Source organism: Ceratotherium simum, chromosome 11 (assembly GCF_057802395.1).
Source record: "Ceratotherium simum simum isolate JZ-2026a chromosome 11, ASM5780239v1, whole genome shotgun sequence".
Taxonomy (NCBI): Eukaryota; Metazoa; Chordata; class Mammalia; order Perissodactyla; family Rhinocerotidae; genus Ceratotherium; species Ceratotherium simum.
The window spans coordinates 20926767-20944940 of NC_141910.1; the positions used below are offsets into that span (position 1 = coordinate 20926767).

Here is an 18174-nt window from a genome sequence, read left to right on the forward strand (position 1 = left end):
TTCCATGATTCCCTAAGGTTTCTTCGTACCTTAGTTTTCAATTCTATAGACCCCAACCATTCATTTTATGCATGAAGTACCTGAGACTTAGAAAAGGGATCTAGCCAAGAGCTTACGGCTGATCAGTGGCAGAGCTATATTTAGAATACACAACTCCTAGCCTATCTGGGGCCCCTGCTATCTCACCAAGCTGCTCCCTACTATCATCCATGATTTGTCTTAGCATTTGTTCCCCCAAGGTCCCAGCAAACCTGTGCTGCTCTCTACAGATTCTCTCTCCCTTGGAAAAGCACCAGGAAGGCAACAGATCCAGTCTGACGCATCGCTGCAGCCTGAGACAATGACGCTGGAATTCATTTCTCTATGTATTACTTTAACTCAATGAAATACTGTGTGTATGAGATGACAAGTGAAAAATAGGTGTGGTGCCAACTTCCGGTTGTCCTACATTATCTGTTCACTCTTTCTTCCTTACACTAGAATCCCTTTTAGATGGCAGCTCAGAATAAAAGTATTTCCCAGTTTCTTTTGCAGCTAGATATGGTGCTGCAACTGAGTTCTGGCCAATAGATTGTAATTAGAAATCTTGTGTATACATTATGGGAAGTGTCTTTAATGAGAGGGAGAATGCCCTTCTTCACCCTTTCTTCCATGATGCCTGGAATGCAGGCATGGTGGCTGTACCGTCAACAGCCACCTTGGACCATAAGGTAGAAACCTTATGTTGAGAAAAGTGGAACAAGATAGTAAGAGCTTCAGTCTCTAATGATCTTATGAAGCCCCATTAACAGCCGCAGACTGCTTTCCTCTTGTTTTACAGGCAAGAGAAATAAACTTCTACTATTTAAGCCACCATTACCGTTTTTCATCAATTCTGTCCTTGACTGTAGACAGCAGTAGTTATACATCACTAGGAAAAAGAAACCACTGCCAACTAAATGGATACCCCCTCTGATTGTATGACACATTCCAATTTCAGAGAAGAAGTTCAAATGTGACACAAGTGTGAGTCTTAGTACATGAAATGTAGTATTTTGGGTTTTTGTTACTCATAGCCAAGCCTAATCCTAACTGGTTCAAGAAACATGAGGGAACGAAAGGATGCCAAGTTCTAAATAAAGAACATGATAATCAAGTAGAGGGAAGAACAAGTTTCTATATAAAAGAATGACTCATAAAAATAGTAGTGACACATGACTCAATGTAGGGACAGTTCTTCTCTCCTTCCCAGTCTGGCTTGGATTGACTGGGGAATTATGTTTGCCTACTTGGATTTGGCCATCAAGTGAGACGACACGCAAGGGGATGAGTGAGCTGGCTTTAAGATATCAAGGACACACAGCTGATTGCTAAGCTAGTCTCCACTGTGTGTGATTTGGCTTTTAGGGTCTCAGACTCATTGGTTTCTTCTCCCCAACTCTGCAGGGTCCTCCTGGTCGACTTGGAGAAAACCAAATGGGCAGCTGCTTGGTGATGATCAAAACAAGCTTGCAGCCAGCAGGCTCTCCCTTAGCTGAGACCCCAGGGAGACGCTCAAGGCTCTGCCGGCACCAGCCACTGCTATTGCTTTCTGGTCTGGTGCAAAGATGAGCACTTTTGGTCCTCAAGGTTAGAGTCCTGACTTTAACCTATGACAATCCAATATTAATGTACCTGTTGTGATTAAAACATCAAAGGCCAGTATGATAAACAAAAGGGAAATCTAAAAGTGGATGTAAGATAAAATATCCATTTTGTGTGTCACTAAAGCAGGATCACTTTCATGAGGAAGGCCCACTTGCTTGTTTTTAAATAATAATGCAATAACTTGTTATTTTAAGTGATCCTTTCTCCTGTGACTGCTTCTTGAATCTCCTGGGACTCCAGGGGCCTTCACAGGCTTTGCTGACTCTGTGCTCTGGATATCATTTATTGACTGTCTCCTCATGTAACAAGTGTTTTACATTTATTATTTAATATATCAACCCCACAGGTAGGCAATATCATTCCCATTTTTAAAGATAATATAATTAAGGCTCAGAGAAGTTGATTAACTTTCTCACAGTAACACAGCTAATAAATGGGCTCTGAACTTAGGCTGGTGAAGGCTGCCATTATAATTTAGTTGTAACGTACTGCAGACGCAGCCTTTTAAGTTTCAATTACTGAAATGTGTAAAGTTCTGCTGGGGAATACTTTTATCTTTCCATTCAGAATGTCCACTGGGGACTGAAAACTTGTGACTATTCTGGAGGAAAGCCTTCTCTGAAAAAGACAAAAACAAGTTGGGGAAACAGTGGGAGATGGACTAGATAAGCATCATCACTCCATGCCATACTTAAATTACACTTAGGCAACTGTTCCAACGGCCTGTGTAATAACCTGGCAACACAGGAATCTCTGTCAATGACGGAGGTGCAAAAGGGCTTCACAGGAACATTCTCCTAGCAGATAAGGTGGACCACCGTCGGGCTGACCGCCTACTTCTAATGAAGTATGTCATGTGATCTTCTGCTGAAGCAATATCTAATAACATTTTAAAGTTACTTTCAGAAATTTTCTGCTCACCTTAATTTCATACATATATTTGTTTTGGAAAGAAAAAAATCCTCTATATATCCCTATTTAACCTTGCCAATTCTGAAGAAGATATGTCATAATGAATCATAGGAATTTCTTTTATGATCTCATGTTCTACATAAAAACAGCTCTGCTACTAAAAGTACTGATCCAATTCTTATGGGCCAGATCTAATTCCTTCTGGTTTCAAACAAAGTGGAAGCCCTACCAAATGATTTCCTCTGGATTGAAATACGTTAAAACGGAATGAAACTTCACATCCAAACTCATTACATTTTCCCTCAGATACCAAAGTATAAAGACACCAGGCAAAATTTGTTTTAAATTATTTTATTTTTGTGTAAGCTAAAAGGAAATTTACACACTGAAATCTCAAAAGACCTTGGGCATGCACATTAACCTTGTTAGAGGTTCTTCTACATGTCTCTCTTTTTTCCATAGGAATTTCCCCAAACATTTAAAACCCATAGTTTTTACTGTATATACAGCCTAAACCATAGCAATCTATGATTATGTCATTTTACACTGTGCAAAATCCTCAAAAAATAGTGGTACGATAGAACAAAAAAATCAGTAACAAGTAAATTTCATTGTAAGACATTCATATATTTTGGTCCTTCTCCAAACCAAAATGATTTAAAACAGAGACAATCTCTTTAAACCCCTCCAATCAAGTTCTGACAATGATCCATACGCCATAACAAAAGAGCAATCGATGAAGTACCTTGCAAGAGGTCAAACAGCAATATGCCAGATTGAAAAGATTCAACGAGTGCAAAAGTTTTAACAAAAGCCAGATCTGCAACAAATCCACCACATATAAAATTAAAAAAAGAAATTTAAATGGGTACGTTGGAGCTTATTTATGATAGCAAAAGTAATTCAACATATGAAAAATTAATATAGGACATTCAATGCAATCTGAAAAGACTGAAGGGGATTTCACAGACAGTGGAGATTTGAGTTTTTAATTTTCTTTTTTTTATTTCAAAAGTTTTGTAAGAAGGACACCACCAGTGTATTTCACAAAGACATAAATGTATACACCCCAGCAACACAAAAAGAATAAATCTTCAAAAATGTTCACCCCCGATTATTTACATTTTTTTCTAATATAAATTTAGGACTTCAGTATGTAAATAAATATACATTACTATGTATACCTTTCTAGTGCGGCTTACCAACAAATCAGCTGAACTTGAATTTTTTTTTTAATTAGAGCAGGTATGCTTTTGATGGTAGGGAAGGGATGGAGGGAAGGAAAAGCAATTGGAACTGTCCAGTTCACATCAGCTATCAGTCTGCTTTCTCCCGGGAGCGTGTGGAAGGTGTCAGTGTGGCCGGGAACATCAACACCTTGGCATGCATGAACGTTAGGTCAGGAAGGCTAGCGATCACCTTGACGGCTTCTTCACTCAGGTGCTCTTCTCTTTTCGGTTTCCTATTGACAAAGGGAAAAAGAGAAGTGGGTTAATGTGATTTTGCTGTAGGTCAAATGGGAGAAAATTCACTCTCAAGAAAGATCGTTAGCGATCTGCGGGAACCTGAGTATCTTTTCCTCTGCCAGTTCCTGAACCTTGTAATACTTGTGTGTTGTGTGCTTCCTGTGCCAGATGCCAAACCTCCTCTGAAGAAGCATGCCCTGTTTCTGTGTGTTCATGATAGCCGGGCACGTACATACAGATATCCACATGGACCTGTGTACAGCTCACAGCTTTACTGAAGGCCAGAAGCATCTACCCAGACATACTTTCAAAATGTTACTAAGCATAAATACAATGCTAAGCCCTAATAACACTCCGCCCAACTGGATTTCCCCTGTCCCTCTGTGAAACTCCAAAATTACCTCAACGTAAAACAAAGTATGTCTGGCACAAGACCTCGTAAGTCATTTTAACCTCAGGCTTTCTTCATGCCCAATGGGGAATTCCAGGAGAGAAAGCCCTCAGCTGAAAAACACCCAGTCTCAGCCCCACTGGGACAAAGACAACAGGCCCAAAAGCAGCAGCACGAGGGCCAGCTGCTGACGTTGAGAAGGACGTCCTTCCAGGCAGGAAGGACTCAGGGAGATGGGAGATGCTGAAATCCCATGGGTCCTGTAGATAGAGTACATTTACTGCACCAGCCCCCGTACGAGAAGTGGGCAGTTTGGTGCCTGGCACAGACAGGAAGAACTGGTGACCCAGCAGGTGAGGTGTAGAAAATGCCACCTGAGCCTCAAATGCGGCTCAAATGGAGCATATGACGGTAGTCCAATCTTCATTTTTTCCAGAATGTGAAATATACTGAAAGAATAGTTGTAGTCATACAGATACTAATTTTAGACCAAGTTCATTTAAAATTGTTGGCTCTCCAAAGCTCAATTTTCTTTCATGGTAAAGGATAATTGGTGTTAGGGGTGACACAAGTTATTTCTTCCACCTGCATATTTTCTTTGTCGTTGGGATGGGGAGTGGGAAGTCAGGAGATGAAGCAAGAAAGGAAAGAGAGATGTAGGTCTTTATTTTATACCTAGACTTTTCTGTTACCACTTTTGAAGTTAGGCTGAAATCAACAGATTTTATAGAATGACTGAAAAATCAAACATCAGACTTTTAGGACAAAAGGGGGTCAGCCTCAGGCACACTGAAACTATTAGCAGATCAACCAATACTGAACTCAGTTCTAGGGTTTCTCAGAAGAAGGGAATAGCAATCCAAAATTTTTCTGATTAAAACCTAGACTTTTGGGCCGGCCCCGTGGCTTAGCGGTTAAGTGCTCGCGCTCCGCTGCTGGCGGCCCGGGTTCGGATCCTGGGCGCGCACCGACACACCACTTCTCCGGCTATGCTGAGGCCGCGTCCCACATACAGCAACTAGAAGAATGTGCAGCTGTGACATACAACTATCTACTGGGGCTTTGGGGGGAAAAAAATAAATAAATAAAATCTTTAAAAAAAAAAAAAAAAAAAACCTAGACTTTTTAATTGCATTTAAATGGTGGCAAAACTATTAGGTGGATGTTTGATGGGGAAATGGATATCTGCATCATTCCAAAATAAAACCAGATAGTTCATTTTTTAGTCTTAAAGTGAAAAACTGGAAGTGTGTAATGGAAAAGGTCAGCATCTCACCAGTGGTCAATCTTAGCATCACTAAGAGTGGAGTCAACCAGATGTCACGTAGCTTCTGATGAGATATAACACCTATGATGTATTCTAGCCAAAATGTTTTGCCTGAATCCATCAAACTTATGGATATAATGTTCAGTTTACAGGAAATCAGGGGAATAGAGAAACATATTAAATACTACTTGAAGGAAGCAAATAGACAAATCCAGAGGTTGTCTGCAGGACAAAGGGACTGATCTTTTTAACAAGCTAGTATTAAACTGAAAAACAAACAAAAAGAGATGTGGATAGATATGCTAGGTTAAAGGAGACTTAAGAGCCATGATAGCCAGGTATAACAGTCCTCTGCTTTGTCCAAACCAATATTCAATTTATGTGAAACTGGAATATAGCCTGGGTATAGAAAATGAAAATTTACTGAAATTGACAGATGGAGATCACTGCCTGCAAGAGTACATTCAACTCAGCACAGACTATAAAATCTCATTTTTGGTTAAAACAACATACATAGGTGTATATTTGCATAGAAAAAGATCTGAAAGAATACGCACTAAGTTATACTGATCTGCGTGGTAAGAATGTGATACTTTAATGTTTAACTTTTGTTTGTATTTTTTAACTTTCTATAATATATCTTACTGCTTCTGTAATGATAAAAGGTTATTAAAAACAGTAACCGAAAAATTGCACCTAAATGCAAAGACTTGCTCTTTGTGGAGTGCAGTTGGAGTGTGGGAAAGGAGAGCAAGGAAGAAGCTTTCACCCAAGGAACGGTTGGTAAAGATTATTCTTGAGTTTCCATCAATGGCCTTATTTCAGAGGCACTACTTAGAGGCAATATGAAATTGTAATTAAAAAATAAGAAAAAAAAAACAGGGCCAGCCCGGTGGTGTAGCAGTTAAGTGCATACGCTCTGCTTTGGCAGCCCAGGATTTGCGGGTTCAGATCCTGGGCGTGCACCGCACCACCTGTCGAGCCACGCTGTGGTGGCATCCCATATAAAGCAGAGGAAGATGGGCACGGATATTAGCCCAGGACCAGTCTTCCCCAGCAAAAAAGAGTGGGATTGGCAGATGTTAGCTTAGGGCTGATCTTCCTCTCACACACACAAAAAAGAAAAAAAGTTTACATAGTTTATAGTTTGTGCATTTATCTACAGTCACTGTGCAATGATGTGATCTAGTTTTTTTAAGAATATAAGAAGAAAATGCTTGAGGAGAAGTTGAAAATAAAAAGTTATATCATGAACTTTTCCCAAAGCCAAAGCCAGTGACCTAATTTTGATATATATTCTCTCTAGCTAAGATTTATCTTTTTTGTCAATGGAATACAATTGAGAGCCCAGAAATAAACCCATACATTTCTGGTAAATTGATTTTTAACAAGGGTGCCAAGACCATTCAATAGGAAAATAATAGTCTTTTCAACAAACAGTGCTGGATATCCACATGCAAAAGAATGAAGTTGGACCTCTACCTCACACCATACTAAAATACTTGAAATGGATCAAGACCTAAATCTAAGAGTTGAAGCTGTAAAACTCTTAGAAGAAAACACAGGTGTAAATCTTCCTGACCTTGAAGTAGGCACTGGTTTCTGGGACAGCTATAATCAAAAAGTCAGACAGTAACAAGCCTTGGTGAGAATATGGAGAAATTGGAACCCTTGTACATTATTGGTGGGAATGTAAAATGGTGCTGCCACTTTGGAAAACAGTTTGGCAGTTCCTCAAAAGTTAAACATAGAGTTACCATATGACCCAGTAGTTTCACTCCCAAGAAAATGAAAACATTTGTCCATGTAAGAAGTTCTACACGAATGTTTATAGCAGCATTATGCACAACAGTCTAAAAGTGAAAAAAACCCAAATATCCATCAACTGATGAATGGAGAAGCAAAATGTGCTATATCCATAAAATGGAAGATTATGCGGCCATAAAAAGGAATGAAAGGTAATGACACACGCAACAACATGGCTGAACTTGAAAACATGATGCTAAGCGAAAGAGGCTAGACACCAAAGGTTGCATATTGTATGATTCCATTTATATGAAATAACCAGAATAGGCAAATCTATAGAGACAGAAGGCAGATTAGTGGTTGCCAGGGGCTGGGAAAAGTGACAGATAGGGAGTGACTACTAATGGGTATGGAGTTTCTTTTTGGGGTGATATAAATGTTCTGGAATTAGTGGTGATGGTTGCACAACCCTGTGAATATACTAAAAACCACTGCATTGTTCACTTGAGAAGGGTGAATTTTATGGTATGTAAATTATATCTCAATTAAAAGGTCAAAAAAGAAAAAAAGATGTATTCCTTTGGGCAACTAGTCCTTTTGCTTATATAAACTTCAGTTAGAGATCTGTAGCTACTAACTAGCTGGCCACCCACTGATTAAGATTAGGAAGTAATTTTTCTCTATATTAGAAAAGGAGTAAGCAAGAAGATGGAACTATTTTAAAATGAAGAACTTGCATTTCTTTAAAGAGTGAGAAGTCACTTTTACAACCTGCGTATGGAGAGAAGAGCACACGTACCTTCTCTTCCATATGCAAAGGCACTTGGAAACAGTATGGGATGCTGTTTGTTACATGTCAAATTCCTCTGCCTAGACCACTGTTTCTTCACCTCTTCTAACCCTACGGTCCCTCAGTGCTTTTGTACTCTATCTTCTGTATTGTCAACAGCCAAGAAGATTTTGCTGAGCTTTACTTGCTGTAGTTTATTTTATTCAAAAACAAAAAGAAAAATGAAACAAAACCTAAAACAACAAAGACACTGAAATTTTCTGAAACTATATATGCCACCCACCTTTCTCTTCCCTGTACGACTGAGACTCATTCATGGGGACATTTTACGGTATTACCTTCTAATTATAAGACTTGTGAATGTTTGCACTTCTTGCCATTTTTAAATAATTCCTCAAAACAGAAAATACAAAGTTGGCAACTGTTTTCTTTTCAATTTGTTGTGTTTTAAACATGAAGCTGGACAGGTACTACAGAGTAATTCAGTAATTCACTGCAGCTATAACACTGACCCTAGGATACACACTGTAGTTTCAGTTCATTCCATAATAGTACAGAATAAGGGAAAAAATGAAAATAACTTCTTAAAGTGATAGGAGTTGCAAAAGTTCCCTAGTGTACAGCATGTTTAAAGGATGAGTTAAAAGTTAGGAGAGCAAGCAAGTTAACAATACGGATTAGAGCTCCTCCTAATGGCACAAAGAATTAATTCTCATCATTGGGACTTGAAAACTCAACTACAGTTCCTTCAGTGAGACTGCAGAGAAAAAAAGGTAAGGAAATAGTAGGACTGTCCTTAGAAAAGATTGTCTTAAAAATAGCAGGGGAAATCTCAACAATAAAAGCGCAAGTCAAATGTGCATTAGCTTTTAGTTAACATATATGGATGAGAAATTTGTATGAGAAGAATTTCAATTTGAAAATATGATTTGGAAAGAGAAAAAATAAGACAGCAAGCAAAAAAATCCACCACAGCTTCACTTCCAAGCAGGCTCACTTGATAGGAGGCTTTAGCAGTGCCAGGTGGTGTTACCACAAAGAAACAGGGCAGTGAGAAGAATAGAGAGGATCTGTGGACAAACAAGGATGCACAGGCTACCCCTCCATTCCAGGAAAAGTTAAAGGTATCCATAATTATAAAACAAATAATAATGGCTTTTCATAATTATAAATATTAATAACAATAAATATCTGTTGAATGAATAGATACTTATGCTCACAATACAGTTTAAAAGGCAATGTGATAATTCAAGCCAAAGTTTTAAGACAGGTAAGCATTTATTATTCACAAGAAAAAAAGGCTTTTTTAAATAGATGTTTTTCTACAGAAGAAATGATTTAAAAGATAAATTTGGAGCCAGCTCTGATGGCCCAGTGGTTAAAGTTTGACGTGCTCCGCCTCGGCAGCCCGGGGACAGTTGCGGGGCGAGGAACCAGACCACTCATCTGTCAGTGGCCATGCTGTAGCAGCAGCTCACATAGAAGAAGTAGAAGGACTGACAACCAGAATATACAAATATGTACTGGGGAGGGAAAAAGAAAAAAGAGAGGAAGATTGGCAACAGATGTTAGCTCAGGGTGAACATTTCTCAGCAGGAAAAAAAAAGATAAATTTGAATTTGACATTTAAGTGGAACATATTTATTCAAGAGAAAAAGCTATCATACTTCTGCCAAAGTGGGCAACTAACAGGTAAATATTTCTTCTTGAAAATGCTGAGGAATCATGGAGTTGGGACAGCAGAGTTGGTGTGCCAGTCAACCAGTATTTGCTCTTGCAGTAGTGATTTCCTGGTTCATAATGACTACCTTCTTATAGGAACTGGCTTATTCTTATGGCTAACATGTCAAAGCAATGGCTTATTCCAGTGCTTAATTATGTAAAACTAAAAGTTTCCTGAATCCTAAACACAAGGCCCAAGTGACATTCCTTGTATCTGGTTCCAAAACTGAGAGATAATAACTGTTTTTCTAGAGGCCATACCCTGGAAGGGCCTCCCAGAAAGCTTGGTAAAGCAAGGCTTTCACATCCCAAATCAGAGGTGCTACACATCAGCAAAAATTCAGAAAATAAAACAGTGGCCATCCCCTACTCTATCTTAGCCCAGAAGTGAAAAGATTAGCCTAAGTAACTCTGGGAGTGTGAAACTGGGTTCCCAAAGATGATCATTTCAGTAGTTAGGAAAGGAAAGGGGGAATGTTTCTACAGTGGCTTTATGATCTCAATACTTAACCAGAATTCATCTCTACGAGTTGGAGGTGGCGGGGGGGAGGGGAGGGGGCACAGAAGAGAGAAAACCACATCTGTCAGCCCTTTCCAGTCTCTTATGAAATAGCTCTGCTCTAATAAAGTTCGTAATTAAACACATTTTGACACTATTTTCTGGAATTAGTCATTAATTGGTTTTTACAAATATAAAGTGAATCTTAATACAATATATTGAAATACTGCCAACTTATTTGCTTTCCTATTTGGGCTGTTTTGTTTAACACAGAATTAAATTAGGGTGTAATCAACACTAGACGTTTACCTGGTAGATGTGCTTGTCTTCTCCACTGTGGACATGAGTCTCGCAAATGCATCAGTCACTTTGAGGCTTGAGGTGGAGATTTCCAGCTTAGAAGTTGTTAACTCATACAACTCGGGATCCACACCTTATAGTATAAAATGATAGTCAGTGATGGCAAGCTGCAATAGGTTACTCAACTAGCCACAATCCAAGATGCAAAAGGCAGTTATCTGTAAACATCTGAGTCTTTTAGAAGCACAACACATCTTTAGAACACTGTAATATTGCATTTATTTTTTAAATTATAAATTCTTTCTAGAGTTTTTATAAATAGGGAAAATAGTTTAAAAATTCCTTTAAAATACTTTAAAATTCCTTAAATACTTTAAAAATTTGGTATCAATATAGCCTTAATTAATCTAACATTTATGTAGTAGATATCATGCAAATACTTCTAAAATTTTTCTATTGCTATAGAAAACTACCTCAGTTTTGGATTAGTTGGTGATACAAAAGTTATCAATGTTTTATAAATAGAGTGCACATGATTTGTTATATGACACCTCAATTTTTAAATTGACTGATTAACCTCATTTTTTGAAACTCTCTCCCCCTACACCTCCCTGATCATTTTCTTCTCCATTATTTTCTTCCACACCAAAAGATCAGGAAGCTAATATAGAGTCTCAAATATGGTAAATGATTTGGTTAGTTTAATATATTCTGACCATCTGAGGACATGAAATATTACTCAAAGCATCAAATCATTACTAAAGATAAATTATATACCACATTGTTCTTTCTTCAGGTAAGAAGAAAGGAGGGTAAAGTATTCTCAGAAAAATTAATAAAAGCACTACTTTTGAACAAAATGAAAATTGTCTCAAGGGTTAATTATATTTCCATAGTTTCATATCTGAATATAGTAGCTAATAGTTCAAATATCTTGTTAGAGGAAATTCAAAATGAAGCTGAGTTAGATTTATTGCAGTCTATAAAAATCCTCCCCTATCTGACCTCACTGAAATATACATATTTTTATATTTCCCTTGAATACAGACATATTAAATAACCACGATGACTACAAAAACACTGAAAATAACAAATAGTTTCAACTCAAGCTAAATTTTGGATAATAAAGACAATCAGATAAACAAATATTAATCCTACCCTCTCTCTGGCACCAGCAAATTAACTGGAGATAAAAAGCTCAGTAGTTTCAGCGTGTAACAGAAAAGCAGACTGTAAAAAGAACGTCTTATGGTTTCATCAATTTTTACTTATTACTTCTAAACAAGCCCTAAAGATCAGCAAAGAACATTATATACAAATGAAAATATTGATATTAACACGTTTCCTCCTTTTAAGATATTTCAAGGTTAAGAAAAAAATCAGGAACTGCCTTCTATTACCCAACTTTGCAGATGATTAGCAGATGTAAACACAGATCTCAGATGTTTACAGAAATCAAACAAGCAAAAGCAGCTTCCACAGTTCATGTCCAATAAGGGAGGAAGGCTATAGAAAATGTTTGTTGACTCTCTCAAGTTCTTAATATATTATTAAGGTACAGTTTCAAAGTATATTTAAAAAGGGCTTTTCTTTGTATTTCTCTAAGTATATACATTGCAATTAAAACATAAAAAATTGTAGATGTCTGTAAGAGACCAAAGGAACCCAAAGTACCTCCTTCCTCCACTGTGAAAGGTTAGATTTCAAATAACCACCACATTTAAGTTGATGTCTAATGAAGAATGCAGAATAAACAACTGCATTCTGATTGGCAACAAGAAAGTGCTAGTAAAAACTTGGTGGGTTTGTAAAACACCGGCCACTTGGCTGTCAAACAGTAACGTGGGAGATTTAAAAAACAACAACAACAAAAATAGACCCCACCCCCCGCAGAAGGTACTATATTGTATATTTTTCAAAAACAAGATAACTATTATACTCTACACTAATAGTTGGAGAGTAATTTTTTTAATGGAAGAGTTTGTTTGTTTTTAAGAACCTTAATGAGGCATAGTTACATAACTAAAGCTAGCCAACCAAGTTCTATGCCAACCTCTTAAAGTCTCACACACAAAATAATTAAATAACCGCAAGCTAAGACAAAATGACTTTCCCAGAAACAAGTCAGAAAAAGTGCAAGCAAGTGGTGAAATGGAATACTAAGAAAGGTGTTGATACCTTTATTAACCTGTAGCTTGATGTTAAGTTTTAACAAAACCCAATAGCAATAAAAAGAAGCCAAAGCAAATTTATAGTAATCAAGTTTATACAGCAGCTAGAGCATATTAATGAAAACGGAATGAAAATATTTAAAAGGTTCCAAAGTAATGAGGACTGCATTTGAGCATGCTAATTTCACTTCCATTACAGCTCTAAGCTTCTGAAACTACTTGCTCTTCTTGAAGTTGTGTATACTGAGCCTGGTTATCAGGCCATTTCTGTACTTCTTTATAAATTGGTCAGATTACTTGTGCTCCTATGGATGGTTTTTAACTGAGTTTGAAATGTAACCAAAAATTAAACTTAAACCAGGTTTTAGGCATCCAAAAATAGTGACCTCATTTAAATTATAATACAGTTCATGACAAAACAAAGCTGAGAGCAAATTAAAAATGGGAGCTTGGTAATTCATTCTTGGGAATACAGTAATAAGGAAACTGATACACAAGTTTTTTGTTGTTTTCTTTTCACCCATTAAGTAATAAAAACAACTAATTAGCTCACCCAGGTCATTCCATAGTTCAAATGTATTTAGAAATAATTTAAGTAATAATAAAATATCATTTTGAAGTCAAACCAGGCACAGATTGGTTTTTCGTATACTTGTAAAATCTTGAAAACAATGAAAATGATAACCAGGGGCTTAGATTTGAGGAATCCAGTCATTCTACCAAATGACCTTGGAACTTCCTTATAGCAGGATCAGATTTCCATAACCAGATTTTGGGGAAGGGCATCCTGGGTTCACGCTTACCCTTAGCTGACTCTGTCTCCCCCATTTCCCCACCTTGGCTCCTAAACTGCTGGGAATGGGTGGCAGGGTAGTGGAATAGAACAAAACCAGCAAATTCTCAGACACCAGGCTGGCTGTGTAACTGGCTACTAGTAGGGACAGAGAGGGATCCTTGCTGTGCATTCTGGGCATCAGCAACTATATGGCACCCCGACAGCTGTCTGGTGATCAATGGGCATGATTACCAGATCACAAGTTGGGATGACACGGACTCATTAACATCATATTAAATAAAATGTAAACATAAAAATGTCATTATATTTTAATCTTTTATTCAGTTAGAAAATGACAAAGTACATTAGTCCTTTGGTCAATGAACTGAACTTTTGCAGGGCTGAAAATTAATTTAACAGGCACTCCAGTAAGTTTTAATTTCTAGCTTTTAGTATCTCACAGCAATTATTTTCTATTAACTCTTGTAACACTTTTTTTTTTCCTCCATGGAAAACTAACAGTATACTTTCTATTTAAGAGCTACATAAAAACAGTAATAGTTCTATGTGGGACTATAAACTAAGTGCTGAACTCTAACATTCTGGATACCTTTAGCAGCACTAATAAACAACAAATTGAATGTTAGAATTTGTAAAGGTTCTATCATCACAGGCGACACAATGTAGTCATCTTTATGTACTAAAGTATTCTTATATATCTAAACTTGTATTTTTCAAATGGCTTTATAGAATATGCTTTTAAAAATAAGCATATAAAATATCACAATTTTCACTCACAGGAAAAAAAACCCTCTGCCTTTAACTGTCTAAGGACATTAGGGCTGTTTTATTTCTAGAAACTACTTTCAGCTCTGAATAGTACACTCTGAGTGAGACTTCCTTAAAATACATTTCACATAAGTCATTTGTTACAGTCAGATACCTAGAAAATAACAATAGATAGATGAAAGAAAATTATTAGAAAGACATGATAGAGAATACACTCTAGTTGTTTCCTTGTTTATAGGAAAGTCAAGTGATGTGGTCATGCTTTTAGTAAATAAACTAGAATTGTGGTTTGAACACTCTGCTGACCTGGGATTGTGGTGCTGCTGCTAGAGCTACTGTCATCCACGGGCCCAAAGAAATCAAGGTTCAGAAGAGTGGAACCTCCACTAGCTTGAAATTCAGTGACCGTGTTGGTAGTCAGCCACACAGAAGGTAAGCCAAGGGAGGAGGGGTTATGTGTAAAAAGGGGTAAGACACACACTTGAACATGCAGGTTATAATTAGTAATCATTACACATTTTAAAATCAACATTAAAACAATGTATACAGTATTAGTTTTTCATTCCTAAGGACATTTCTAAAGTAACAATTTAATTCAATGTACATCTTCTCATGTACAATGTAAGTAATTTAACACTTAGTAAGGTTTTAGTTAGGAGTTCAGTTCTTTCCATCAAAACTCGAAGCCATACCAGAAAGACCAAGGGGAAAGTGTACCCGTTAAAGGGAAACAATACTTTAATCTCAACCCAACATTAAATCACTGTACATGCCCAAATCAATATTTCATGTTAGTAATGCTGGTTTCTAATTAATGATTTTTAAAAAGTGACAAAGCTGTCAGTTTCAGGACACGCACCAATACATTAACTTAGTTGAAAATAACATAATAAGGAATGTCATAACTGCCCTACCCTGATGTGCAACCTCAAGCTGTACTGTTCCCCTTTAACTCTGGAACAGTAATCAGAAATAGTATACATTTTTAAAGAAGTTGTTTGTTAATAAAAAGCATGATGATTTGACTGAATAAGACACCAGACAACAGCAAAAGGTGCATCCAGGCTTTCCTTCAGCACTGTTATTCAATTGGATGCTTTCCAGATATCCTAGGACCCCCACTCTAAGGCAAAGCTGATAGAATGACAGGTGTTTTAGACAATGGCTCAAACAACTGATGAAGTATAAGGAGTAAGAGTAATTGTATCTCAGGGTCCAATTAAAACTTGTGGTGTCAACACACTGGAAAACTAGCATTTATGTTATTTTAAAGACCCCACATTACTGGAATAAATTACTCCTTTTTCAGTATTCTCTCTTAAAGCCATGAGTGAAACCACTTATTTCTGGAACTATCTACTAGTACTTTGAGATAAGTTTTAGAAAAGGATCATGAAAACCATTCATTTTTCCATTTACATATAATTGCTCTATAAAATATTATTAAATCTGAAAACTACTTTGAGTCAACAAACATGGACCTATTTGCACATTGTTTTTGGTTAAATAATTGTGCTTTGTGCTTTAAAGCAGCCTCTAGCCACAAGACTTTGCATCCAAGAAAATTCCATAAATTAAAACTACAGAAACAAATTTCAAGTAAATTGATCCTACCTAAAATATCATTTAAACTACCTAGATACTTGTAAAAAATAAAGAAGCCTGTTTTTGACTTAACATAAAGAAACTAAAATTTTACCTAGCTACTACTACCTATATTTGGACATTAATACTGTTAATAATAGTAAAGGTTGGTTTCTTGAGCAATTACTATTCAGAAAGAAAGCCTGAATTTCCAAAGATAAGAATAAGAAGTTATGTTCAAACAAAAATGGAAATCAGCAGAGAGAAGTTTGTCTGAACTTTGTAGCTTTCTTAACTCTAGCTCTGGTGCTAGAGGCTCTACGGAGAGACGTACCATCTAAAGGGTTAGTAAGGCCACTGCTACTCCAGTCAAACTGGACGGGTGGTAGAGACTCCTAGAGTTGAAAACCAAAAAATCAAAATTAATCAGTACAGGTTGCAGCAATGTAAAGAATCCTTTAAAAAACTATTATAGCAAGATCATTAGCCGATAAAATACCTAAAGACAAAATTGGGATAATTTACAATTTCAGGTTACCTGCAAATATTAACAAAAACTGAAATTGCAAAATTTACAAACAGTACAGCTTGTTGACATTAAAAAGTTATATCTGAAAAATGGAATTATCTTTACATTTTCAAACAGAAATTTATGGACTGATTTTATGTCAAGATTTCAATCTATTCTCAAATCATAATTTAGACTATTGCCTTGATTACAATAAAAATATTAAAATGTTAAAAACCATCACTGACTTTTTTCACTAAAGAGTCATCTACTTTATTTTAAATGACTAGCCACTTAAAGTTTTTAAATAGACCGTATAATGCAATAGAGAAGGTACCATACTGAAAGTGAGGAGATTTGCGTTATTCAAGACTGAGTAATTACTAGGTAACTAGTTATATGACGATGTAAGGTTAATTTAGTGAGTCTCTTTATATATAAAATGAGAAGGTTCAAAGCCCAAGGTCTCTGGTTCTTTACAATTTTCCAAACTATAAAAGAAATTATGAGCCAGAAAATGGGAACTACATTTACAAATTAAAAAAAAAATTTTATCAACTTCTCTAATTTAGAAATTACTTATAATCAGTATCAGAGTTTATTTTTAAGATAATATACTAAAAAGCATACTCAGAACTCATTTGAGGGGTTGGCCTCATGGCGTAGTGGTTAAGTGCGCGCACTCTGCTGCTGGCGGCCCGGGGTTCGGATCCCAGCCGGGCACAGATGCACCGCTTGTCAGGCCATGCTGTGGCGGCGTCCCATATAAAGTGGAGGAAGATGGGCACAGATGTTAGCTCAGGGCCAGTCTTCCTCAGCAAAAAGAGGAGGATTGGCATGGATGTTAGCTCAGGGCTGATCTTCCTCACAAAATAAATAAAATAAAATAAAATAAAAAATAATTTCTCATTAAAAAAAAAAAAGAACTCATTTGAATCTTCTAGGTTTTTAAATTTTGTTAATTGCCAAGCACAAAGATAAAATGAACAAATGGTATATATAAGATGGAAGTTAGTATAAGACATTTAAAAAATAAGCATTGCTTTAAGAATATTCTTGATGATGAAAAATTAATTTTTTTGGTTTTCTTTCTTCTTTTATTTTGGGAGTGTGTTGACAACACTTACTGAAATAACCAGTATTTCATTAGACTTAATATCAACATGTCGTCTTTTTTATTTTGGATTGCTTACCACTATGCTTTACTGTGAGGGAGGTACTATTAAAACTTTATACCCCTTTTTTTTTCCTGTATAGATAAAGGCATTGTTCCCTGTAGGAAAGGAGCATGAATCAGTTATTTAGGAAAATTTAATCCCATGATATCATAATACAATTGTCTTGCTAACTGGGATACCAATGATAGGCATGTTACTATAAGCATTTAGTCTCCCCAAATTCAGGTCAGGCCTGGAGGTTGAGGGGGGGAGGTATAAACAAAGCAAAATGCTAACATTAGTGGATGCCAGTGGTTAGGGTTAGTTGTGGGGGGTGCAGACGTGGGGGGTACTATTAACGGTGCTCTTTGTGGTGACAGAAGAGTTCTGTATCTTGACTGTGGTGGTGCTTACGTGAATCTACCCAAGTGACAAAATGACATATAACTATTCACACATATTGTACAAATG

The 18174-nt window shown here is 36.7% G+C and overlaps 1 protein-coding gene across 4 annotated transcripts in view; it reads right to left on the minus strand.

Annotated features, from left to right (window-relative positions):
* Window positions 1-2873: 2873 nt before the first annotated feature.
* AFTPH (aftiphilin) overlaps window positions 2874-18174 on the minus strand; it is a 69083-nt gene continuing 53782 nt past the window's right edge. For 2 of the 4 annotated variants that reach the window (XM_004435622.3, XM_087436660.1), the window contains 4 exons: window positions 16373-16433; window positions 14761-14844; window positions 10729-10852; window positions 2874-4000 (listed from right to left, as the gene is read on the minus strand). In XM_004435622.3, the coding sequence (XP_004435679.1) occupies window positions 3856-4000; window positions 10729-10852; window positions 14761-14844; window positions 16373-16433 (414 nt within the window). In that variant the 3' untranslated portion in view covers window positions 2874-3855. The remainder of the gene's footprint in view (window positions 4001-10728; window positions 10853-14760; window positions 14845-16372; window positions 16434-18174) is intronic. The other 2 variants (XM_004435623.3, XR_015553641.1) reach the window with 2 other exon arrangements.